Source organism: Hemicordylus capensis, chromosome 3 (genome assembly GCF_027244095.1).
Source record: "Hemicordylus capensis ecotype Gifberg chromosome 3, rHemCap1.1.pri, whole genome shotgun sequence".
Classification (NCBI taxonomy): domain Eukaryota; kingdom Metazoa; phylum Chordata; class Lepidosauria; order Squamata; family Cordylidae; genus Hemicordylus; species Hemicordylus capensis.
Genome location: NC_069659.1, coordinates 344,131,776 through 344,158,736, shown reverse-complemented (window position 1 = coordinate 344,158,736; position 26,961 = coordinate 344,131,776). Strand labels below are relative to the sequence as shown.

Below are 26,961 nucleotides of genomic sequence, written 5' to 3'. Positions count from 1 at the left end.
ATTTGGGTGTGGGGAGGGGATGACATTAGGTTGTTTTTTTTTAAAAGGCCAGTGAGTGAGCAAGAGGCATTAACACAAAACCAGGGAAGTTGTTTTGTAAAAAATTTAATAGTAAGGCTGACTATATACACTGATGGCACATTCATTTAAAAAACATTTGTGTTCATGGTAGTATTAATACAAAGGAACAGTCATTGGTGCCCTTGAAAAGATTCCCTCTGTAAAGTGCAATTTAGATGCCAGTTAGCATAGCTGGCAATTCTAATAGTAGCTAAGGGGTTGTTATTTAAGCTAACCACACCAGCACACCGTAACATCCTAAATACAAGAAACTTTTTTTAAGAGTGAGATGATGTAGGTCTTGCATTTATCCTTCCCTACATTAATATCCAACAAGCATACTTAAGAGGGACGAACAAAAAACCCGATTTCTATTTTGCTATTAAGAACACAGATTTAAGTGATTAGAGGTTGAACAATATCCTCTGCTTGCACCCAGCATAAGATTTTCAATTTTTTTATTGGTTTTTCTGCTTACTTCCTTTTTCTCTCTCAAATTCAGCAATCTGATTAAATATGTTGAGTAAGTTCTGAGGCAGTTTTTTCCTAGCACCACTTCCTGATTGCCCTTTACCATTGACTGCAGCTTCCTCATCTAGGTCCTTTGCTTCTGTGGTTTCCTTTTCCCTACTGTTAGGCGCTCTCTCACTTTTACCCCAGGCCAGTTCATGTCTGTCAACACTGCACCTACTAGATTCATTTATCCACCGGCTAGTGTATCGTTTGTAATGTTCAACCGATTTGGTTGAATAATCAGACCCTGTTGGAGATGTGGAATATCTTGTTTGGCTTGGACTGTGTTTTCGATAGTATTCCTTCCTCCCCATTTCTTCCTTTTCTAACTTTCCTAAATAGTTTTTATTCTTGTCTTCAGACTTCCTGTGATAAGAACCTGCACTATCTCTCCTATCAGAGGCAAACCTGTCTACTTTACCCTGTTTTTCCATTTTGTTACAATTTGCCTGAGTCTTGCAGCTGTTATAGGAATCTCTGGAGTCTTCAGACCTACCTCCATAAGGGTCTTCATCATCAGCAGAAGTCCGTGATATAGAGAAATAGCTATCTTTGTCTCTTACCTCAGACTTTTGATAGACTAGCCTGTCCTGCCTCTCCAGCAGTTTCTCCATTTCATGCTTTTGATTAAGGAAGGAAGCAGAGGTATTGGCTGGAGGAGAGTAGCAGTCATCTCTACTGCTCTCATGTAAGGAACTCCTAGATGTCCTTTTTTTAGAGATGCGTGAGGATTCGGACCGGTTCCGATTCCTTTTCTTGTGCTTTTTATGATCAGATGAAGAGGAGGAAGTTGATTCATCAGATGAAGAATCACAGGAGGAAGAGGAGGAGGTTGACCTTTTTCTTTTCTTCTTCAACCTAAAAAGGTGTTAACCAATCATGAGGCATTACCAGTAACATTTAAAGTTCAACATTTTTGGCAAAGCTCCATATTAGAGATTAATAAGAAGGTATTAAACTAATACAGGTTTGGACATTATTTGGTATAGATGAGATTATAATTTATGTACAGGGAAAGGGCTTTAACACAGATCTACCCCCCAAAAAATGTTTTCTGAAATATGCAAGCTGGTTTTAAAATATTCTGGTATGTATGTTTTGAAGTTTGGCAGTTATGGAAAAGCTCAGAATTCCTAGTGCACAGAATCCTGTAGGAGAGAAGCTGTGCCAATATAAAAGTATTCAAGTTTTAAAGCATTACTTGGAGACCATGCATCTTCCATAGAAATCTCTTTACTACCCAAGTGTTGCTTGGCTCCACAAAACCACCAAGTCCAGTCAACAACGCAAGACTTGTTTTGTTCAGCACTGCTTTTCTGGAGACTATGATTAGATTGAAAGTGAATCAACTCCTCTAACTAAACAACTTGCTTGCAGCTTCTTATGTCTGGAGCTCCATCTTTTCCATGAAGACTGCATCTTAACCCTTTAACCCTCACCCACAACTATAACAAAGACCAAGTATGAGTAACTGCATTTTTTCATGCTACTCTTCTCCCCTTCGCCTCTCTTCCCCCGATTTTCTCCAGAGGCACTAGATCACCATTGTCCCCATCTTCTGTATACAGGAAAACCTTGGTATTTGCGGGGGTTCCTTTCCCGGCTAGTGCTGTGGATACTGAAACTGCAAATACCAGGTAATTGGGGCTATGGAACCTCAGGGGTTAAGTTCCGGGGGGTGGCGGGGATTGAACTAAAATGGTGTTCTTTGTTATAATAGAAATTGGCCAAAAAACAGCCAGAAGTTGGGCAAAAATCCTTGCCATTTTGCCATTTAAAAAAACTGTAGATGGTGGTGGCAGCAGTGGGAATTGGGGCAGCGGTGGTGCATTTTACCTTCTAAAATCGCCACAGAGGTGCGGTAAAATGCTGCCTCCTTTCCCCTTGCCCCCCTCCAACCCAAGCCCTTTACTTGTAAGAGGGAATCCTTGCTGGATTCCCCTTTACAAGTATGGCTGTGGCCAACCCACAGATGTGTGAGTCTTTTCTTTTTCTTTCGCACATGCCTAAGTCGGGTGCCTATTCCATAACTGCGGGTACATGAAACTGTGAGTACTGAAACTGCGGATAACAGGGTTTGCCTGTACAATCTAAATTAAAGACAGTCATAATCTTTCAGAAGGTCAGCGACCTGTCCTTTTTGCTTATAGAAGTGTGAAGCAGCATAGATGCTGGACGACTAGATAAATAATGAAAAATTTTAGACAGGCACATATTGAAGAATGGTGCCTAAAGATTGAAGGTTAAAAGTATGGTTTGATATTTAGCCTAAAATGGATTCTCCTGTGATTCAAAGCATCATTCCTTCATTTATGTACCAATCATAATCCAGATCTGCGAACCCTTAACCTACAAATAGTGGCAAGTCCTGATTTCAGTGCTTCTTAAATAGTCTTAAATTGATAGCCTAGCATTTCGGTGGAAGAAATCATGGTTTTAGGCAGGATTAAACAGAAAGAGGAAGAAAAGCAGATTCTCAATGAAGATACTAGTTCTGATATTAAGGAATGAACCAAGTGAAGTGTGCATGCATGAGCACACGTGTATACACACACACACACACACTCATATAGCATCATCAGTGCTGTTCACAAAAGTGATTTTCCCCACTGTAGCCCAAAACTGTGTTCTCTAGGGACCCTCAGAAACAATGTGGGATGCAGCACAGATGACTGCGAGGAAAGGGAGAATTCCCAGAAACCATTCAGACACATCTATTTCTCCATGTCAACATCAGGAGAAGGCATAACCTCCCTAAACGCCTGCCTGAAGGCAGTAATAGGCTGGATGAGGGATAACAAACTGAAACTGAATCCAGATAAAACAGAGGTACTTATTTTGCGGGGTCAAAACTTGGGAGAAGATTTTGATCTGCCGGTTCTGGATGGGGTCATGCTCCTTTGGAAGGAATGGTACGCAGTCTGGGGGTATTTTCTGGATCCGAACCTCTCCCTGGTGTCCCAGGTTGAGGTGGTTGCCAGAGGTGTTTTTTTATCAGCTTTGGCTGATGTGCCAGCTGCGTCCGTTTCTTGAGATGAACAACCTCAAAACAGTGGTACATCTCCTGGTAACCTCGAGGCTGGATTACTGCAATGTGCTCTATGTGGGGCTGCCTTTGTAAGTAGTCCAGAAACTGCAGTTGGTTCAGAACGCAGCAGCCAGATTGACTTTGGGTCATCTAGGAGAGACCATATCACTCCTGTGTTGAAGAAATTGCACTGGCTACCAATACGTGTCCGGGCAAAATACAAGGTGCTGGCCATTACCTATAAAGCCCTAAACAGCTTAGGCCCTGGGTATTTAAGGGAACGTTTTCTTCGCCACGAGCCCCACTGCCTGCTAAGATCATCTGGAGAGGTTTGCCTGCAACTCCCGCCAACTCATCTGGCGGCTATTCAGGAACGGACCTTCTCCATTGCTGCCCCTGAACTTTGGAATGTGTTCCCTGTTGACATAAGAGCCTCCCCATCTCTGGCAACTTTTAAAAAGGCACTGAAGACACATTTATTCACCCAGGCTTTTAAATAGATTTATAGTTTTAAATAATTTAATACTGGGTTTTAAATGTTTTTAATCTTTTAAATGATTTTAATTGTTAATTGATTTAATGTTTCAAATTATTTTAATTGTAAACCACCCAAAGATGCAAGTTTTGGCGGTATAGGAATATTTTAATTTTTTTTTAAAACTTCCATAAGTAGATGTGTCTGCTCGATTTCAAAGAATTCCCCCCACCCCTGTCTACAACCACTTATGTTGCATCCCTAGGGAATGGCTTTTGGGGTGCCTCTGGGAGGCTCCAGTGAGGAGAGAGTGGAAAAAATATCTTCCACAAGGCACTCATAATATACAATACATATTTTAAAAGACCAAACATCTCTTATAAGTACATTCTGTAAAGACAAACACACTTTTTTCCCTGCTCTCAAAATGGTACATGAATAGTTCTTGCATCCTTCCTTGAATTCTGCTCTTATGTTCTAGTTTGGAGGGATCTTTTTTTAATCCATGCAAAGCCCTGAGATCTCAAGGAAGGGTCATCGCTATAGTACATGCTTTGCATGGGACCAAGTTCCCAGGATCAATCCTTGGCACCTCCAGTTAAGGCAGGGAAGACTCCTGTCTGAAACCAAGCTTGATGGACTCATTCTCAAAGATACTAGAGCACACCTCATCCAATGAGTACCCAGGCTGAAGAAATGGCTATTCCTTCAGTTATGCTTCTGTACTGTGCAATTTATTACAAAGTGTGCTTATAACAAGATAGATGTTTTGTATAGAACTGATGTCTCACAGTATTTCTCAAATTTCACTAGCTTTCTGGGTCCATGCTATGTGTTATCCCAAATCCTGATATTAAAGAACCATCTAAAGGGAGTAAAACAAACCTTTTGATGAATACTTCTGCTTTGAGTATGAAGGTAGAAGAAAATGGAACAAAATCTTCAAGAACATTTTAACACAATTATTAAAATAATTAACAGCTCAATTTCTTCAAATCTCATGCATCCACGGAGAACACAGGTGCAATTTCCAAAGCATCCATGAGATGAAGACTGTATTTTTCAAACAATCTGCTTCAGAGGAACTCTGGTGGTTCTCAAGTCAACAGTGGCTCCAAATTTCTTCCACTGATGTTGCTTTTGTTTGGGAAGTACCCACTTGTTCCAATTCTTGGCCTAAAAAAATTCTTATTTAGTCCATTTTGTGCTGTGGAGGCCACTGCACAGATCTCACTAAATGACTGTAAATATTCTCTTCAGTGACTGTGTGCAATGCCAGCCTTAGCCATTTCTGTTAACACATTCCTTGACACCCAGGGATGGCTACCTGGTGACCAACCCCACCCACATTCTCACAATCTTCCCTCCTTAAGTGCACATTCCATTTTCAAAAAGAGGCTTAAGGTATTTAAGAACAGGACTAAGCTTTGATTAGAAGATGCTTTCGTGCTTTTCATGTCATATTTATTCCCCGAGCCTCTTTTAAAATATACACACAACCCCAATTTAATACCTGAGAAAAGCTGTGGGAGCAAAAAAAATTAATAAAAAAGCAATATACTAATGGTGAATGGCCCATTATACTTACGATACTGGCTAGCTTAATCACGCACAAGTGATGCTTTATCAGCTAAGTGATGGTCTATGGAAGATGCAAGAAAACAGCATGTAGAATTTAACAAATGTTACCTTTTCTCTTCTTTTAAGAGCTTACGCAGTTTTTCTGCACTTGTTTCTATTTTCTTCTCTTTCTGCCTCTCTTCTTTTGCAGCTTGTTTCTCTCTCATTTCCAGAGATTTCTTTTTTGAATCCCAACATCAAAAATATTGCATTAACAAGCCACAATGTTAATCCAAGGATTTCCCCCAAATTCCATCCCCACCCCATAATACACACACAGTTGACATCAACCCCCAAGGATATCATGCCCCAAAATGACATTCAAGACAAAAGAATCATGTAGAAATAGAACATTGAAATGAACAAATGGTATTAAGGACCATATTGCAGTATTTTAAAAGTTTTTTTTGAAAAGCAATGAGGGGACATTGTATCCATAACCCAACGTAGTTATATTAGCATAGAAGGCACAGATGCAAGATTAAAATAAGAGCACAGCAGAGTAGTTGCCCATGTAAAATAATAAAGCAGAAAGGGATCAAGTAAAGCAATGTTGGGATTTATGCATAAAATGTGATCCAAATTAAAATGCAATTGGGAGGGGCCATGTATGAATACAAACCATTTGTCAACCGTACCACAGCCCAGTTTGATGCATGGTTTACACACGTAATCATATTCCAGTGGGTTGTTGGTGATGAGCAGCACCAGAGGTCAGACACAGCAGCAACAGTTCCAGTTCAGAGGAAAATGCATTGAAGAAAAACATATCATCAGTATTACGGGAAGACAGCTTGTCAATTTCAGTTGTAACTCAAGGCAGCTTTGTACTTGCCTGGTTTAGACCTTTTCTCTCACCATCTGGTGCTCCTCACCACACACAGAGAGGTACATGTGCAAAGGAGGACACTGTGTCTATTTTTACCAAGATGCTTCCATTTACAGGCTGCTTTTTGCTGGCATGTTATGTGGAGATTTGTTGGTAAACACAGACATGGTATCCCACTTTGCATGTGTTCTCTGCATGATGGAGAAGTACCAGCATAGAGGAAAAAGCAATACAAGCATGTACAACATGACTTTCAGTGTCTTTCAGACATGCATGTTATAAATAAAACTGTGATCTAGAAAACGTTAATTACCAAACCCTGAAGGCTTGCTGACTAAAGCTGTCTGTCAAGGCTCTTTGCAAAATACACTGGTGGTACAACTTGAGGACCGAGTAGCCCAACAAAGTATCTGCCATTCCATATCAACTCATTAGCAACAGTGTCCAAAGAACACTTCCGAGCAACATAGTCTGGCTCTCTTGGAGCAACATTTTTAAACGCCACTGTGTCAGATTTGCAACCAATTTCCAATTAAGGTACTCATACTGAAATAAACTCAATCAAAAGTAGTGATACTTATTTCCATGTACATGTGCTCAGGAAATTCCCTTAGCTACCAGTATGTCCAGTTTGTCCTGCCTGCAACTTTCGAGTAGCTGCTGCCAGTCAGTGTAGACAATACTGAGCTAGATGGACCAATAGTCTGACTCTGAATAAGGCAGCTTTCTATGTTCCTGTGACACTGGCATGTCCTGAAAGATTAATCTGATCTGGTCGTCTTCAGCATCAGCAATTGCGATTACAATAAGGCAGTCTGAAGACTGGCTTATTTTCACATCTCTCTAAGCATTCCTGCTCTGACCAGCAGCAATCAAGCAATCCAGACATTTGGTTTTGACAACTTCAGCAACATTCTTCACAATTGAAACATGCCACTGATGGCAGGCACAGAGCACAACAAATAACCAACACGCAGTTGCCACTTGGTGCATTATTTCAAATATTTACCTTAGCTGACTAAGAGAAAATAAAGAATCACCTGCATCTGCTTACGAAGTTTCAGCAAGGCATCCTCGGCTTCTTGAAATGTCTCATCTATGTTTAAAGCCTTCTTATAATAACTCTCAGCATTTAACAGCTTTTCTTCTTCCAACCTGGCAAATGATTTTATAGCACATATAAACATTCTGACATCCCCAAGTAGTCTCCATTACATTGAGGGCTAGACCACTTTATGCTTAAGAAATGCTGAAATTCTTAATATTCACTGCCAGCAACAGTATATTTTGACTGAGAAATGTGCAACTTCTTTCTTGATAAATGCTTTGGCATCAGTGCTCATCTAAATAAGCCATGCAAAGTGTAATCAAGATTTTTACCGACAGCACAATTTCAGTATAGAGCAGAGCCATCTTCTGTGCATCTGTGTAGTATGTCAGCCTAACCTACTTCACAGGGTTGTTGTGAGGAGAAACTTAAGGATGTAGTACACCGCTCTGGGCTCATTGGAGGAAGAGCAGGATATAAATGAAAAATAATAATAATAATGATGATGAGGATGAGGATGAGGATGATGATGTCACAGCCAAGAGCCATGACAGAAGACAGGCTCAGCACAAGGAAAGAATCAGTAGCTGCCCCCACCCCCCGTATGGTTTAGGACTATTGTGATAACCTTAGCAACAAGGAGTTATAACATGGTTCATATGTACTTCTTCCATGGAAATGCTGTAAATCATGAGCTTGAAAACATGTGCACAGGAAACGGTAACAGAGCCACATGCATGAAGGAGCTGCAATGGTAGAACCTGATCAAGCACTCCCAGTTCTGAATAGGCCAGAAACTCAAGAGAAAGTGAGGTCATGAGCTCTATTCGAATCCATAACCCCACGTGACTAAGAGGACAGACAGTCTAACAGGCTTGGACAACAGAAGGCCTGGGGGCAGGCTCCAGCATGAAGCGACTTTTTTGCTGGCCCCTGTGACTGTTCGCATTTTTTAAGTACTGCTTCTTGAATGTATTTGTTGTGTCATGTGTTAAAGCTTACGTTTGTAAAGGTGTGAACTGTTATTGTAAGTCTGTGCAGGAGGTTGATTGACCGAAAGCAGTAATAGTGAGACCCCTGCAGAAAAGAAATCTTGACTGGAACACAGGAGGGAACATAGTGGGAGGAAAACAGGTCAGAAACCATTTGTTGAACAGTTGGTCAGATGATTAAGAGGAAAGAGAGGGTAAGCTGGAAACTTGGAGGAAAAAGGAGCAACTGGTTGAAAGACAGGAAACAAAAGGTAGGAATAAATGGACAGGAAGTAAGAAGTAGGGTCCCCCATGGATTGGTACTGAAACCAGTGCTCTTTAACATGTTTGTAAATGATTTAGAAGTTAGGGTGACCAGCAACGTGGCCACATTTGCAGATGACACCAAACTATTTAGGGTAGTGAAATCCAAGAGATTGTGAGGAGATCTAAAAGGATCTCTCCAATCTGGGGGAATGGGCAGCAAAATGGCAAATGCGGTACAATGTTAGCAAGTGTAAAGTGATGCATACTAGGCAAAAAAACCCCAACTTCACATATACATTGACGGGGTCTGAACTGTCATTGACTGACTAGGAGAGGGGATCATGGTGGACAGTTAATTGAAAGTGTTGACTCAATGCGAGGCAGCTGTGAAAAGGGCCAATTCCATGATTGGAATCATTAGGAAGAGATTTGAAAATAAAACTGCTAATAATATAATACCCTTCTACAAAGCTATGGAGCCATATTCAGAGTACTGCATTCTGGTCACCATATCTTGAGGACAGTGTAGAACTGGAAAAGGTGCAGAAGGAGGAAACCAAGGTGATTGGGGGGCTAGAGTACCTTCCTTATGAGGCAAGGCTACAATACCTAGGGCTTTTTAGTTTGGAAAAATGACTGAGGAGAGACATGATAGAGGTCTATAAAATCATGCATGTGTCGAGAAAGTCGAGAGAGAAATTTTGCTCCCTCTCACTTAACACTAGAACCAGGGACTATTCCATGAAACTGACTGCCATGAAATTTAAGACTGACAAAACGGAAGAACTTTTTCACATGATGCATAATCAACCTATGGAATTATCTGCCACAAGATGTGGTGACATCCAACAGCCTAGATCGGTGTTTCTCAACCACCGGTCCGTGGACCAGTGCTGGTCCGTGAGGCATCACTAATAAAAACCACCCCCAAAAAAACAATTTTGGGCCAGCGGGGACCACCAGGAGCTCTCCAGAGCTCATTTCCAAGCAGGTCTTGCTGCTTGATAACGTTCATTTCACTTCCTCTAAATGAACATTATCCAGCAGCAAGGGCTGCCCGGAAATGAGCTCCAGAGAACTGAACAAAATGGTATTTTAGGGGGGTGCCTGGGGGTAGGGGTGAGGGGGTGTCTGGGGGTGGGGGCGACCCCCTTACTAACTGCTGGTCCAGGAACCTGTGTTATGAATAATGTACCGGTCCATGACTCCAAAAACGTTGAGAAACACTGACCCAGATGGCTTTAGGCGGGGTTTAGATAATTTCATGGCAGACAGGTCTATCAATGGCTACTCGCCTGAGGACTCTAGGCCACCTCCAGCCTCAGAGGCAAGCTCCCTCTAAATACCAGTTGCAGGGGAGTAACAATAGGAGAGAGGGCATGCCCTCAAATCTTGACTGTGGGCTTCCCAGAAGGATCTGATGGGCACCTTTGTGAAACAGGATGCTGGACTAGATAGGCTTTGCGCCTGATCCAGTAGGATTTTTCTTACATTCTTAATACAAGGTGCTGTGGTGGCCTCTATCTCTTCCTTTCCACAGTGGCCACTCTTCCCTGGCTTTCCTATGGCCGCTATTGGGCCTGAAGTCCTTCCATCCCCGTGGCTTGTTTCTGGGCTTCGTCTGCTCCTCCCCCCAGTGGAGACCAAGCCCAACTTGGGCAATCACAGCAGGGTCTGCCAGGAGGAGATGCCCCGAAGGAGAGAATGGAATAGAGGCCTCCAAATGTGGTGCAGTGTTCCAAGGTTGTGGTGGAAATAGGCCCTCCTGGTTGAAGTGGGAGAGGATCGGCCCCAGCACTGGACAGTTGGGCCCCATGACCATCAGGTGGGTGGCTTGAAGATTCCTCTTTGAGGTGAGAAAGGTTGGGAGTGTGGAGACAAGGACCCAATTGTGCTCCGCTTCTGTCCTCTCTAGAAACTGCCTTATAACTCCATCCTATATATATCTGACACTAAACTATTTAGGGTAGTGAAATCCAAAACAGATTGTGCAGAGCTCCAAAAAGACCTCTCCAAACTTGGCGAGTGGGTGACAAAATGGCAAATGCAAATGCAAATGCAATTCAATGTAAGCAAGTGTAAAGTGATGCATACTGGGGCAAAAAATGCCAGCTTCACATATACGCTGTTGAGAGCTGAACTGTCGGTGACTGACTAGGAGAGAGATCTTGGGGTCTTGGTGGACAGTTCTTTGAAAGTGTCAACTCGGTGCATGGCAGCAGTGAAAAAGGCAAATTCCATGCTAAGGATCATTAGGAAAGGGATGGAAAATAAGAATGATAGTATTTTAATGCCCTTATACAAATCTATGGTGCGGCCACATCTGAAGTACTGCGTACAGTTTTGGCCACCAAGTCTTAAGAAGGATATTGTAGAACTGGAAATTGTGCAGCAGAAGAGGGCAACCAAGATGATCAGGGGACTGGAACACCTTCCTTATGGAGGCAAGGCTACAGCATCTGGGGCTCTTTACTTTGGAAAAGAGGCGACTAATGGGAGACATGATCAAGGTATATAAAATTATGTCTCGAGTAGCCACCTTAAGTGGTGCAGTGGGGAAATGCTTGACTAACAAGCAGAAGGTTGCCGGTTCAAATCCCCGCTGGTACTATATCAGGCAACAGCGATATGGGAAGATGCTGAAAGGCATCATCTCATACTGCACAGGAGGCGGCAATGGTAAAGCCCTCCTGTATTCTACCAAAGAAAACCACAGGGCCCTCTGGGCGTCAGGAGTCGAAATCGACTCGTGGCACACTTTTACTTTAGAGAGAGTGAACAGATAAATTTTTCTCCCTCTCTCACAACACTAGAACCAGGGGTCATCCCATGAAACTGAAGGTCTGGAAATTTAGGACTGACAAAAGGAAGCACTTTTTCACACAACGCATAATTAATCTATGGAATTCTCTTGCATGGGATGTGGTGATGGCCACTAGCTTGGATGGCTTTAAGAGGGGCTTATACAAATTCATGGAGGACAGGTCTATCAATGGCTACTAGTCTGGTGGCTTTAGGCACCTCTAGCCTCAGAGGCAGGATACCTGTAAATACCCACTGTATGGGAGCAACAGCAAGAGATAGGGCACACCCTCACCTCTTACTTGTGGGCTTCCCAGAGGCATCTGGTGAGCCACCGTGTGAAACGGGATGCTGGACTATAGTGGCCTTGGGCCTGATCCAGCAGGGCTGTTATGTACTTGGAAATCTATCCCACAGTGCACTCAGTAAGGCTTACTCCCAAGTAAATATGCCTAGGATTGCAGCCTGAAAGCAACAGCGATTTAGGGAGCACTTGGTATTTGTCTGAGGCTGGCATGCACTCCAGTTGCCCCACTAACAGGGCCTGTTTTCTGGCCACTACCCTTAGTTAAAATTGTGGGTTCTTTGACGGGGGGAAAGTTCAACAAGTAGCTAATAATTGCTTTCATTATTAATGCTGATGTGCTTGGCCCCCACACACCAAGTAATGGTTGGTTCTGGACTATTAGGGTATTTGAGTTGTGCACCCCGGTCTAAAATAAAAGCATCAGAAAGGAGGTTAATATACAATGCGTGGTAGAAGACTACTTCAAAAAAATCCCATCCAATACAGCAGTGGGGGAAAGGTATCACAATACACACTGGACAGCAAGTCGGCCAGGAAATAGTAACTTAGTCACTGAAGGGCCACTTAGAGATGCAAACAAGAAGCAAACCAGCACTTGCACCTCCTATAGTAGGCCACAGGGGAATCTGACATCCCTAAAGGAGCTAAATTTTGCCTGTGGGCCTCCAGTTATTAATTATGACTTTAAAAACACTAAATAAAAATGGAAGGAGCTTCTTTTGTCCCTCAGAGACCTGCTCAATTAAATGAGATGGCAGCGAAAATAAGAGGCAGAATCTTTCACTTGCCGGATTGGCTGCACACGCAGCTACATGCAAAAGACACACCTTGCCTTCACCAGCCAATTGAAGGGGGGGGGGGAGGTAACAGGAAGAAGAATGGCACACCTAATAAAATGAAAGAGAAAAAGCTGCACTTACTGGCCTCCCCGTTCAACAAGTGTTTGACAAAGATATTTTCTTGCATTTCTGTGAGTTGGACAGCTTTCTAAAGCAACTTCGAAATCGTCTATTGCTTTATTTAAACTTCCCTTGGTTGCATACCTAGAAGGAGTGCAAAAATCTTGTAAGTACAAACACTTAATATAAAAAATTAAAATGCTACCTTCCATCTACCAATCAGACAGATACTTACAGTGCACCACGGGCTACTAAGGCTTCAACATTTTGTGCATCTATTTCCAATGCCTTGTTGTATTCGTTCATAGCATCCACATGGCGGCCCTCTTTAAAATAATCAACCCCAATTTTTACACTAAAAAAGACAAAACATATAGAAACACAGAAATCAGAAATACAGCTCTATAATAGTTGGAAAAGCTTCCATTTAAGATTAATGTACAATTCATGTTTTTTGCTCCAATATGCATCACTTTATACTTGATTACACTGAACCACATTTGTCATTTTAAAATTAATGTAGACTGATTATCTAAACAAACTAGATTTATTAAGAACTAATTTGTTGTGCAAGTTTAAACATACTAATTACCTTCAAAGATATGAATTTACTGAAGCCAGTAGATCTTTTTAGTTTTACCCCTAAATCCAGGTCTTCCCATCAACTTTGCAGATTTTCTTCACAATTCCTTAAAAGTAGTTCTAAATAGAACTTCCCACTTATTTAAGATGTTGACTCTTACCTAGACTCTTTCCACGTACTGTGAGTTTGCTTTGTATCTAGTTGTCAGCGCAGGTGTTACAAGGAAATGTTGCCCATACTTTGAGTGGCTGCCATCATGAACATGACAGATCGGCACAAAAAATTCCCATTGGAGTCCCCTAGAACCCCCTTCCATGTGTTGTGAATTTGGTTTGTATCAGACTGTACATACTAGAGTCACGTACCCTACCTAGAAACCTTCCTTTCAGAAAGTAGGCTAATAAAAGTTCCAAAGGGCAGGGAGATTAATCACATTATGGTAAGGTCGTTGGGAGAGAATAATATGAACAGTAATTCTATCTTCCATTGTTTCTTGACAGTAAACACGGGAACTTTGAGCAGAAGCACATGCAAATGAACAGCAAGTGTACTGCTAGGAAAACCCATTTCACTTTTGTGAGCTGGGAACAATAAATCAATATGATGGAATGAGACAATTAATACAGGAACTTCAAGTACCCTCAACATCTAAGAATTACTCTGAGAGTGTCAACAGGTGTGTGGATAAGGTGATCCAGTTGACATAGTGTACTTGGACTTTCAAAAAGCTCTCAACAAAGATCCTCGTCAAAGACTCTTGAGAAAAAAAATTAGCAGTCTTGGGGTTAGGGGGCAGGTTTATGTGTGGATTGGTAACTAGTTGAAGGACAGGAAACAGAGCGTAGGAATAAATGGACAGTTCTCTAAATGGAAGGAAGTAAGAGGTCCCAGGGATCTGTACTTGGACTAAGGATTTTTAATTTATTCATAAATGTTCTAGAAGTTGGGGTAAACAGCAAAGTGACTAAATCTGCAGATTATTATTATTTCTTGTTTACACAGTCAGACAGGTGTTATTGACTGGTTTGTTTTATCCAGACATTGAGTCCTTCCCAAGGACCTGGGATGTCAGAATTTTATTGTCAATTGTTATAGATATCGTTGCAGAATATAGGCTGTTCCCAGTAAAGCTGCTTTTTGTAATTGGCTGATGGTGATTTCTGTGGCCCCTGTGGTGTTGAGGTGCTCTTCAAGGTCTTTTGGAATTGCACCCAGGGTGCCAATTATCACTGGGATTATTTTGGTCTTTTTCTGCCACAGCCTTTCAATTTCAATTTGTAGATCTTTGTGTTTGGTGATTTTTTCTATTTCTTTTTCTTCTATTCTGCTATCCCCTGGTATTGCTATGTCGATTATTTTGACTTGCTTTTCTTTCTTCTCCACTACAGTGATATCTGGTGTACTGTGTGGCAGATGTTTGTCTGTTTGTAGTCAGAAGTCCCATAATATTTTTACATCTTCATTTTCTTCAACTTTTTCAATTTTATGGTCCCACCAATGTTTGGCTACAGGTAGCTTGTATTTGTTGCAGATGTTCCAGTGAATCATCCCTGCTGCTTTGTCATGCCTTTGTTTGTAGTCAGTCTGTGCGATCTTTGTACAACAGCTGATTAGGTGGTCCACGGTTTCATCTGCTTCTTTACAAAGGCGGCACTTGCTGTTTGTGGTGGATTTTTTGACTTTGGCTCTTATTGCATTTGTTCTTAGTGCCTGTTCTTGTGCAGCCAGTATTAAACCCTCTGTTTCTTTCTTCAAGCTGCCATTCTTAAGCCATTGCCAGGTCTTGGTGATGTCTGATTTTCCACTTAGATTGTGCAAATATTGACCATGCAGTGGCTTATTTTTCCATTTTTCTGCTTGGTTCTTGACTTGTTCTTTCTTGTAGGCCTGCTTTCTTTATTATTATTATTATTATTATTTGATTTCTATACCGCCCTTCCAAAAATGGCTCAGGGCGGTTGAATAGTTTCACATTATTGACCATTTGAAGTACATCTTCTTCACTGTCCTTGATATATTCTTCAAGGCCTCTTTTCTCCTCCTCTACTGTTTGATGGACTTGCAGCATTCCTATTCCACCTGAGCTGCGAGGTTGTTGTTGTTGTTACATTTATATCCCGCTCTTCCTCCAAGGAGCCCAGAGCGGTGCACTACATACTTGAGTTTCTCTTTCACAACAACCCTGTGAAGTAGGTTAGGCTGAGAGAGAAGTGACTGGAAAAGAGTCACCCAGCTAGTATCATGGCTGAATGGGGATTTGAACTCGGGTCTCCCCGGTCCTAGTTGATGACACCAAACTATTCATGGTAGTAAAATCCACAAGAGATTGTGAGGAGCTCTAAAAGGACTAAACTGGAGGAGTGGGCAACAAAATGGCAAATGTGGTTCAGTGTACACAAGTGTAAAGTGATTATAGTGGACCAAAATAACCCAACTACATATACGCTGATGGGGTGTTGGTGACTGACTAGGAGAGAGATCTTGGGGTCATGGTGGACAGCTCATTGAAAGTGATGACTCAATGTGCAGCAGCTGTGAAAAAGGCGAATTCCATGCTAGGAATCATTAGGAAGGGGATTGAAAATAAAACTGCTAATATCATAATGCCCTTATACAAGAGTATGGTGCAGCAACATTTGGAGTACTGTGTACAGTTCTGGTCACCATACCTTAAAAAGGACATACAACTGAAGAAGGTGCAGAAGAGAGCAACCAAGATGCTCAGGGGCGTAGAGCACCTTCCTTAAGAGTTAAGGCTACAACACCTAGGGCTTTTAATTTAGAAAAAAAAGATGACTGAGGCACGACATGATAGAGGTCTAAAATTATGCATGGTGTGGAGAGAGTAGACAGAATACTTTCTCCCTCTTGCATAACAGAACCAGGGGTCATCCCATGAGACTGATTACCAAGAAATTTAGGACAGACAAAAGAATGCATAATTAACCTATGGAATTCTCTGCTTCAAGATGTGTTGACAGCCACCAGCCTAGATGGTGGTCCTCCATGAATTTATTTAAACCTACCAATGGCTACTAGTCTGAGGGCTATAGGCCACTTCCAGCCTAAGAAGCAAGATGCCTCTCAATACCAGTTGCAGGAGAGCAACAGCAGGAAAAAGGGCAGGCCCTCAGCTCTTGCCTGTGGGCTTCCCAGGGATATCTGATGGGCCACTGTGTGAAACAGGATGCTGGATTAGATAGTCCTTGAGCCTGATCCAGCCAGGCTGTTCTTATGTACTTTCAACTACCATAGCATAGCCCTTTTCCTGAAGAACCAGGAAACTTGTACTTGTGTGCAAGTATCTCCCCACACCTGTGGTGGGCAGGATTATCAGTTTCTACCAGTCTGAACAAGTTAGGAATGGATTTTGCTGGGAGAAACATGACAGTTCTTCCCAACCTTACACAAAACATTTGGTAATAAAAATGAAATTGTGTATACCATTTTAAGGCCCAAGAGGAAGACTGTCTTTTTCTCAATGCAGTGGCAAAATCCTCTTCATTGAAATTTTTGCTGGCGGGGGAAACATAATCAAGAAATGTTTAAGTCAAGAAAAATTGCTAGCAAGTCCTTACAATTTGGTTAGAAGACATATACTTTGTATTCAGCACATTATTCACAGGATACCTTAATGCTGAAAAAGCAGGGGAAACCGTTTTTTCAGGATTAAAGAGAATACTGTAGGCCCAGCAATTGTCTATATTTGTAGATGAGGATCAACTGACTCATCTCTGCTCTGGTAATAAGATAGCAGAAGTGTTGTGTCATATGTCATTATCACAGATAACAAGAAGTTGTGTTTAATATAACCTCCTTCTTTGTTCTCCCAAATCACTTCTCTAGGACTACCTAGTTAACTTCCAGTTTCATCCGCAAAAACAAACAGTTGCATTTCAGCCTGTTCAGACCCATTGACTTCAAAGTGACTAAATTAGTTTAAGTCCAGATATTTCCACTTAAGTGGTCAGACTGCTACACAGTACCAAGGATACTGTCTGGTGTAAGGCTGCATAAAAGTGACCGAGTCCCAAACCTTCGTTTCTAAAGACAATGTGTCACATCAGTCAATGTTCACACAGTGAAAATAAACCTGGGAATGAACCATGGTGGCAAGACTCAGCATTTTCTGTGGCTGTAATGCCTCGTATACCTTTGGAGTCCTCTCATCAAGGATGGTGGGCTGGCTTCACTCAGTTCCAGTTTGCCTACCAGAAACTCAACTACTGCTGGATTGGCAAAGCCCAAGGAATTATGCAAAACTTTGTCATATGTTTCTACACTGCTGGCTACTTCGACACTCCTCCTGGAAGAAAAATTAAAAGGGCAATCATGAGAATTCTCTTTGGTACCATTTTGAAAAAGATTAGACCTTTCCCATCCTTCTCAGAAGAGGGATTAGCTAAAAGGTGCTATGAAAATATGTATGACGAGGCATCCGACAGGTTTCAAGTCTTTTTTGCTCTTCATCAAGGAATTCAGGGAGGTTATTTTTATCCTGCCCTTCCCTCAAGAAGTTCCACAGATGGTTTCTTCCCCTCTTTACATTCACAACAATCCTTTCAGGCACTGAGAGGATGACTGGCCCAAGATCGCTAAGTGAGCCTCATGACTGAATGCGGACTTGAACTCTGGTCTCCCCTTCATCAAATGCCAGGAGGGAGTTCCCCATCCGAGGGCAATCACAGAATGTCTTATCCTGTGTGCATGACAACCAAGCCTCTAGATATTGGCATGTAACACAGGGCCCTCCCAGCAGGCCTCAGACAAGTAGGTTCACATGGGAGAAGAATGTCCTTTAAGTAAGCAGGGCCTCAACCATATAGGGCTTTTAAAAAGGTAATATCCAGCACCTTAAATTGCACCAACGGGGGGGGGGGGGGGAGTGACCAGTGCAAGTCCCTTAGGACAGCTATGTGTGCACAGCAAGTGGTCCCAGTCAGTAATCTGGCTGCTGCATTTTATACATTCTTCGACACATTTATATACCGCCCAAAAGCTTACATCTCTAGGCAGTTTACAACAATACAATTCTAACAAAACAAGATAAGAGGTTAAAAACATTACAATAATTTATAATTTAAAACAATGTTTAAAACTATTAAACATTATCTAATTAAAAGCCTGGGTGAACAGATGCATCTTATCTGCTCTTTTAAAAGTTGTCAGAGACAGGGAGGTTCGTATTTCAACAGGTAATGCATTCCAAAGCCTCAGGGCAACAACGGAGAAGGCCTGTCTCTGAGTAGCCACCAGACGAGCGGCGTCATTTTGAACCAGCTGTAGTTTCCGGACTACATACAAAGGCACATAGAGTTCATTGCAGTAATCCAGTCTGGAGGCTACCAGCATATGTATCACTGTTCTGAGGCTGCTTATCTCAAGAAAATGACACCACTGGCACATCAGCCGAAGCTGATAGCACTCTGGCAACTGCCTCAACCTGAGATACCAGGGAGAGGTTTGGATCCAGAAGCACCCCTGGATTACCTGTTCGTTCCAGGGAAGTGTGACCCCATCCAGAACAGGCAGATCAAACCAAACTCTCAAGTCCCAACCCCGCACAATAAGTACCTCCGTCTTATCTGGATTCAGCCTCAGTTTGTTATCCCTCATCCAAGCCATTACTGCCTCCAGGCAGACATTTAAGGAGGCTATGCCTTCTCCTGATGATGCTGACATGGAGAAAAAGATTTGGGAATTATCAGCATACTGATAACACCCCGCACCAAATCTGATGATCTCTCCCAGCAGTTTCACGTAGATGTTAAACAACACTGGAGACAATACGGAGCCCTGAGAGACACCATACAAAAGTTCAGATTTTGAACAAATGTCTCCAAGGAACATCATCTGGAACCTGCCCGAGAGGTAGGAGCAGAACCACTGCAAAGCAGTGTCTCCCACCACAACTAAATAAATAAGGGCATGTGTTTTCCTTTTAAACAAAGGTCCAAAGTATGAAACAATAAAGAAAGATATAGTTAATTACAATTTCATACCTATAGTGCAGAGGTGATTCTTCCAAGCCAATTACTCCCAATTTGGTACCTGCTAGACTGGGAGAGAGAGCAGAGCTGTGCAGTGATACTGTAAGCTTTTCATGGTAGCGATCAATATCCTTGATTGCAGCTATTAAGATACAAAAAACCCAAAACACCACACTGTCAAGTTTGTTGTGAGGAAACATATGGAGCAAGTCTAGTAGCGAGACCACTAAAAGCTACAGATACACTTGCCTTGGATAAGGTCACCAGTTTGATAGTACGATAGAGGATCACCATGGCTGCTATGGGAAGGCACATCTCTCAGTGGACAGAGAGCCTGAAACAGAAACACCAAAAAAGTGAGTGCGCCCAATACCAAATTACTAAAAGTTTACGTAAAATTAATTCTTATTCTTTTTCAATAACTTTTTATTCAATTTTTCCACAACTTAAGACACATGCACACACAGAGAAAGAGAAAAAAAGAAAAAAGAGGACTTCCATCTCATCATTAGGACAAGTATCAATTACAATACCCAAGTCTTGCCTGTAACTTAATTGTGTTATTGTCATTTTCAGAGGAAGGATTTTTCACCTTGTTTGATGCTAAAATAAAGTTCTGAATTAGGTTAGTTGTAGTCATCCAGGCATCAATTCCACTGTACTGTAATTTTTATACATATAAATGTAGATGCAAGTTTTTAATACCACCTTTCATAAGTTTTACCCCCAAGGTGGTTTACTTAAACCATAAAATCCATATGTCAAACAAAAAACAAAAAATACCAACAGTAAAATACAGCAGCCAAAGCCGAAAAAACATCATTTAAGGGTTAAAGGCCTGGATATACAGCAAGGTTTTTAATTGCCTCTTAAAGGCAGCACAAGGAGTCAAGAACGGGATACCACCTGGGAGAGCATTCCAAAACCTGGGGGCAATAACCAAGCAGGCGGCCCTTCAGGTGTCCAAATATTGTTCAAGGGCAAACCCAGACTGCACTGCAGTAATCCAGCTGCAATTAAGACATGGGTCACTGTAGCCAGATCTCCCCTCTCAAGAAACAGGCAGAGCTGGTTCCCCAGCCAAAGCTGTGCAAAGGCACCCTGGCCACTGCCTCCACCTGAGCACCCAAAAGCAAAGCTAGGTTCAACAGTACCCTCAGACTAAGCAGTTGCTCTTTCAAGGGGAGTAACACCATGGTCAAAGCCCTCCCCGCCCCTGCCGTGGTCTCCTACTTCATCTTATTTGGATTAAATTTCAGTTTTCTATCTCACATCCAGCACATTACTGCCTCCAACCCCTGGTTCAGAACATGCTAACTGATCACAGTTACTGATATCATTAACAGCATTACAGCAAAAAATACCCAATTGCACCTGTGTGCACGCAAGCATTGTGTGCTGACAATTCAGCATTTGAGCTCCAAATCACAAGTGTAGGAAACAATGTTTGTGCGAGGAAAACCATGCTGGGCAGAGGGTGTGTACATGCTTCCCAGGAGACTCCCTGGGCATGTGCCAATTCTACAATTCCCTCACTGTGTCAGGTAAAGCAACTCAGCTTTAGCATTAAAATCAGCAGTTGTGAGCAGTTTACCCCAAAGGGCTCACAATCTAAAAAGAAACATAAGATAGACACCAGCAACAGTCACTGGAGGTACTGTGCTGGGGGTGGATAGGGCCAGTTACTCTCCCCGCTAAATAAAGAAAATCACCACGTTAAAAGGTGCCTCTTTGCCAAGTTAGCAGGGGTGCTGTTCATTTCAGGAGAGACTCGTCAGTTTGAATGCCCTGATTGATGCTGGTTTATTTTAACCTAAACTGCAAGGAGATGCTCACATTTTGTCATGAGGCAGCGAAGGGAGTGGCGGAGTGCATGTTTCCAAACCTCAGGGTTGTTGCATGGGACCCGGCTTAACAGTGGTTCTGTTTTACATCTGAACCAGCCTATTCTCACACTTTGACCAACGTACCTGATAGTGTATTTGCATCCATTTATTTATCTATCATTTTTATACCCCCTCCTCTAGGCGGTGTGCGTAATCCAAAATTACAATATAAAATTAACACAACAAACAATTTCATAGAATAATCACAATTAAAAAACAATTTCACAGAACAAAACAGTTTAGAATTAGTTTTAATTAAAAGCCTGAGAAAACAGGTATGTCTTAAGGGTCTTTTTAAAAGCAATCAGAGATGGAGAAGCTCTTATTTTGAAAGGCAGTGCATTCCAAAATACTGGGGCAGCCACAGAGAAGACTCAGCCTTGAGTTGCCACTGGATGAGTCGGCAGCAACCACAACCAGTCCTCCTCAGATGGATATTCCCTGTGGAGCTGTTTTATAAATAATGAAAATAAATTCTCATAATGCACTGTTTCATAAATTTCATATTTGTATCCATTAGGTTAACTCTATTTTAGAAGTGGAAGATTTTCAATAGGAAAAAAAAGAGTAGAAAGATTTCTGAACAAAGTCACTGGTCCTAGCACCAGACACAGAATACCAATCATCACAAAAACATTTTGAAACATCAAAAGAAGATGCAGGAGTCTTTGCAGACACACCTTTCCTTTCTATCCTAACCAACTGCCCCTGTATAAAATCCCAAAATGTTTACCAGAGTTTAATTTTGAAGGAAAGAAACATTTTTCTTTTAAAAGTCAGTCAAGAAACATAGTTCAGTTCAAGGCCTTTATGCCCTCAAAACATTCAGCAGAAGTGTCCTGCTGAGGCATCAAAATACCTTATACGACACTACCTTCAAGGTCAGAACACATTAAAGTTTTCAACTATCCACCACTCTCCAGCTCACATTTTCTTTCCCTAAGCAAGCTACTCCATTTAGATGTACAAGAGGCTACACACACACACACACACACCACACACACACCCCAACACCCCAAGAATGAAGCTATATCTGTTCTGCAAAAATTCACTAATTAATAGCCATCATCATGACTTACGGTGATTTCTAATTCCACTATATCTCGCATGACACCACTTCGCAGACAGAAGAGCACCATGAAAAAACCAAATTCACGAATAGAACTAATCCTTCCAATCACTATGTCTCCACGCTCAATGTCTCGGAAAAACAACTCTCGCCTCTCTGCACTGGGAATATCCATGAATTGCTCCAATGGTGGCATAACAGCATAATAATCTGTAACAGATGGAAATAAAAGGGTTACTAAATACTACACAGCTATTATTTGAAATACAACAATGTTGATACTACATTGTTACTGTAGTATCAGAGCAACATTTTCAAACAATAACAATCCTTTACAATGCCATAATTTAAGAAGGAAAATTGAACAGGAAAATTACTTTTTTTTCATTGAACAATAATTGGTGGATATCAAGATCCTTGAAATTAATTATAGCCCTTCACCTCATGGTACCTTTTTAGTGCTAGTGCTTTACTACCAGGTCATTCAAAAATACTGTACTTTAAGGTTATCAGCTACATATTTCAGAAGTTGGTTGTATGGATACAAAAATTCACAATCATCCAGGAAAGAAAAAGACTCAGAAACCAGATCAAGCAGGTAAGACTCACTTAATTCAATGGAACTACACATAACTTACCACCTTAAGTGGTGCAGTGGGGAAATGCTTGACTAACAAGTAGAAGGTTGCCGGTTCGAATCCCAGTTGGTTCTATATCAGGCAACAGCGATATAGGAAGATGCTGAAAGGCATAATCTCATATTGCACAAGAGGAGGCAGTGGTAAAAACCTCCTGTATTCTACAGAAGAAAACCACAGGGCTCTGTAGGCGTCAGGAGTCGATATAGACTTGATGGCACACTTTACCTTACACATAACTTGACTAGGGAGCAAGAGGTTGCTGGTTCGAATCCCCGCTGGTATGTTTCCCAAGAAAACACCTATATTGGGCAGCAGTGATATAGGAAGATGCTGAAAGGTATCATCTCATACTGCACGGGAGATGGCAATGGTAAACCCCTCCTGTATTCTACCAGAGAAAACCGCACGGCTCTGCGGTCACCATGAGTCAACACCTACTTGATGGCACAACTTTACTTTACACATAAGGCAGTCTACACAATTTCATCTTTATGGTAAAACACCCATCAAATTCTAAACATGCAAAAAAGCATATTTCCCAAGAACATTTGATACAGAGACTATAGAGATCCTATCACTGTTATGTTCAAAATAGCACAGTCTTTGGCCAACTGTCTTCACAAAGACCTGGGATGAATACGAGAAGTAGTTTTCAGACTGGTTTTGTTCACATTTTGTTACAAAACGTACTTGGGATAAGTTTTAAGCAAGGCAGCATATAAATTGAATAAATAAAATGGCTATTGCCAAGAGAAGTGAGAAGAATATGGGACAGTTCTCAATGAGCTGATTGTCTACATGCAAGACTTGTACAGCCCCACAGATTTTACTTAAACCTGTTCACAACCACATTGTATAAATTGGATTTGAACAGTAAATAGAAAGGTTCAAACTTAATGCAAAACCATAGTTTGTGCTAACTTTGGTTTAACAAAACAAACCACATACAAACTATGGTTTAGAGCTGCTTGCCAGCTTTTGTTTCTCATCCACTCAGTACTCAACTTCATTCACTCTCATTGTCATGGTACAGCAGCTGTTTGAAGGCAGAGCAATGGCTCTGTGGTTCATCAACCGTTAGCACTAAGGTTTGCAAGAAAACATCAGCCACAGTTCAATGGTTTGCAAGCAGACTTCAACCACAGTTTCATATCTTGGTTTGTTGGCTCCAAATAAACTATGATTCGTGGACAGGCTCAAGTTCAGACAAAATGCAAGACCATGGTTTCACTAAACAAATTATGGTTTTATGTTCTGTGTGAACCTGATCAGTATGAGGAGAACCAAGGGAAATTCTCTCTACTTTTTTCTGATAGAGAGGGAGAATAGAGAAATGTTGGGGGAAATGCAAAATTTTGTCATCAAATCTGAACTTCATTAAGGCATTTACTCCACATTAAAAGACTCATGACAGCACACAGCATAGACCACCACACACACAACATATTAATTTATATGATTAACAGCAGATAAGAGGACATCAATGTATCAGGGAGAGTAAAAATTCACGAACCCAACAGGTCAAATACACCTACTGGAAAAAGTTTTCATATAGCCATGGAAGGTCAACAAGCCTTCCTAGGTAGCAAATTTCAAGGTCTAGGCACAGCCACAAAGAAGGCTTTCTTTTTATTGAAACATGTGGCCTTTAAACATTTTAAAGTTAACAATGATCATTAATACAGACTCAATGTCCAGAACTGGAAGAGTCCGAATATCAAAAACAGAACTATTATCCACAATAGTATAGATATACAGAACCTCCATAAACATATAATTACAATTAAGTACCTTAAAAATATACTGCAGTTTTAATTATGAAATATATTTACTCATGCGTCAATTCAAGGAGTAACTGTATTGAAGAAACTATTGTTCAATAATTTATCTCGAACAAGCTCACTGCCAACTTTAAGAAGTATTTCATACTGGAAGATCATACTAAAAGTATATTCAAAAGAAATTTCCCCCAATGTTTCCAGTTCACACTGGGGGCAGGCAGAGGGGAAAGACAAATATTTTTTCCTGAACTTCTCATGTGCAGGTGGTGTGCCCCTGCCTTCAAGTTCCAATTGTATGTACCCAAATTTGAAAATGTGTCCCACTGATCTTAACAGGACTGACTTTACTAGCAGAAATCATACCTTCATTCTCTTCATTTCCTTCTGTTGTTGTTGGCACATTTGTTTTCCAAGCATTAGAGAAAAGAAGATCAGCCTTTTTTGCAATGAAGTGCTGTATCTCAATATTAGCTATTCCTCTCTCTTTTCTAAAAGAGCAAAAAAGGGAGATTAGCATGCCCTAAGACAAACAGTTGGAATTATGCCATTCTGAACAGAAACTCAGCAATTTGATGGCAAATACCAATTACTTTCGATTAATACATTCACTCACCAAATAGAATGGCAAATACCAAACAGAATGGCACATGTTAGCCTCAAAGTACACAACTCTCTTCAGATGATGCTTCATAATTACATGCTCAACAACATGATTCAGATGTTGGTGCCTTCATCCATGTGTGCTCAAAATAAGTTATATCTTATTCAGCAATTTCCTTAGCCTTCAGCATCACACTGAACACTCACCTAATACTCAACTTTATTAATAAAAATTAAGTCAGAGATTCATGCAATGCAGTCCCAAGCATGTTTACAGAGAAACAAGCTTACTAAATTCAACAAGTCTTATTCCTAGTAAGGCTCCATAAGATATTGACAAGTGCATGGGGCACAGATGTGTGGCAATTTGGCATCTCTATTGCTAACCCTCAAATGCGTGACATACAAATACAAGAGTCAATTCTGCTGTGCTTGGCACATTGGTCATATAAGATGTTACATGGGGAAAGAATGTGTGTATTCATATTACAGGGACAAGTTATGGTTTGAATTTAGCAGTTATGTTCTCAAAAGAAGAGAGACAAAGCTAATCACTGTCCAGTCACTGTCCTAACCTACCTCAAAAAAGTTATATACGGCCCCAAACTTTGTGGAGGATAGATAGGATAGAAACCTAACTAGTAATAATGATGTCATCAAGCATCCCTACTCCCAGAGATGCAGGGTTTTGCTGTAGGTTATCTGATGAACAGATCCTGCACTCTGCACATGTTCAGGGGCACGGTTTCCTGTACTTCATACACACCAGGGTTGAGCGAGCCCCGAAGCTTGGCGGATCTGACTTCTGGAGCAAAAATGCCCTCTCCTCCTCCCTCCAAGACAAAGAACCAGCCACTTTCCAGTTACCCACACCGCAGTCAGCAAAGCACTGAGGTCTTCTGAGCACACCGCCCCTCCCCCGCCCCAGAGGTCCCGCCCCTTCCTCCCTCCTCGCGAGGGAGGAGGGGGCAGCCCCGCTTGTCCTCGCTCACCTGGCGGGCGGCAGAGCTTCCAGGCCGGGCCCCCCAGGCGGCAGGAGGCCTCGGAAGTCGGGGTTGTCGTGCTGCTCAGTACGGAGAAGGGAGAGCAGCGTGGGCCCATGGAAGCTGAGCGTCTGACGGAGCAAATCCCTCTCCATTGCGCCCTGGGTGCCTCCCGGCGGCGCGGCGTCGACTCCTCCCTTCACACAGACCGATTTACCTGACCCGGAAGCTCAACGCTCTGCAGGCATTCGCTATTTCGCTTGCGCTCTAGGCACCGCCCTCCGAGCGCAGTACGCAGGCGCAGAAGGACGTCCACCGAGCCACGATTCCCTTAGCAGGGGGCGGGGCTAACAAGGGATGGGCGGGGGAAAGCTCTTACTTCAGAAAACTCGTTTTACCCACAAAAACTTCCGCGGCTGCTGAGATGCTTTGCGAGAGCAGAGCAGAAAAGAGATGCCCGCAGCCCGACCCTGTGCGTGTTTACTTGGAAGTAAGCTCCACTGAGCGGAAGACGGGGCTTACTCTCGAGTAACTGTGCATCAGCTGAGGGCCTTCATGTCAAATCTTGATGTAATAACAAACAGCGTGGTGAAAAGGGCTGTACGCTCC

The 26,961-nt window shown here is 41.9% G+C and overlaps 1 protein-coding gene across 7 annotated transcripts; it reads right to left on the bottom strand.

The window, feature by feature from the left end:
* Positions 1-89: 89 nt before the first annotated feature.
* On the bottom strand, positions 90-26,718 carry TTC14 (tetratricopeptide repeat domain 14). Of its 7 annotated transcripts, XM_053305979.1 has the most exons (13): positions 26,362-26,718; positions 25,133-25,257; positions 22,358-22,557; positions 19,642-19,726; positions 19,405-19,534; positions 17,556-17,708; positions 16,847-16,918; positions 13,055-13,174; positions 12,841-12,963; positions 7,566-7,680; positions 5,766-5,875; positions 4,962-4,977; positions 1,250-1,431 (listed from the first exon to the last, which is right to left on the bottom strand). In XM_053305979.1, exons 1-13 carry the CDS (start codon positions 26,505-26,507, stop codon positions 1,384-1,386), a joined length of 1,443 nt encoding a protein of 480 aa, XP_053161954.1. In that variant the 5' UTR covers positions 26,508-26,718; the 3' UTR covers positions 1,250-1,383. The 7 variants fall into 7 exon arrangements, 4 of the variants coding, with proteins under 4 accessions (XP_053161951.1, XP_053161952.1, XP_053161954.1 ...); XM_053305976.1 differs by lacking the exon at positions 4,962-4,977 and having other exon boundaries at positions 90-1,431; positions 26,362-26,641; XM_053305977.1 differs by lacking the exons at positions 4,962-4,977; positions 26,362-26,718 and adding an exon at positions 26,136-26,275 and having other exon boundaries at positions 90-1,431.
* Positions 26,719-26,961: the final 243 nt, after the last annotated feature.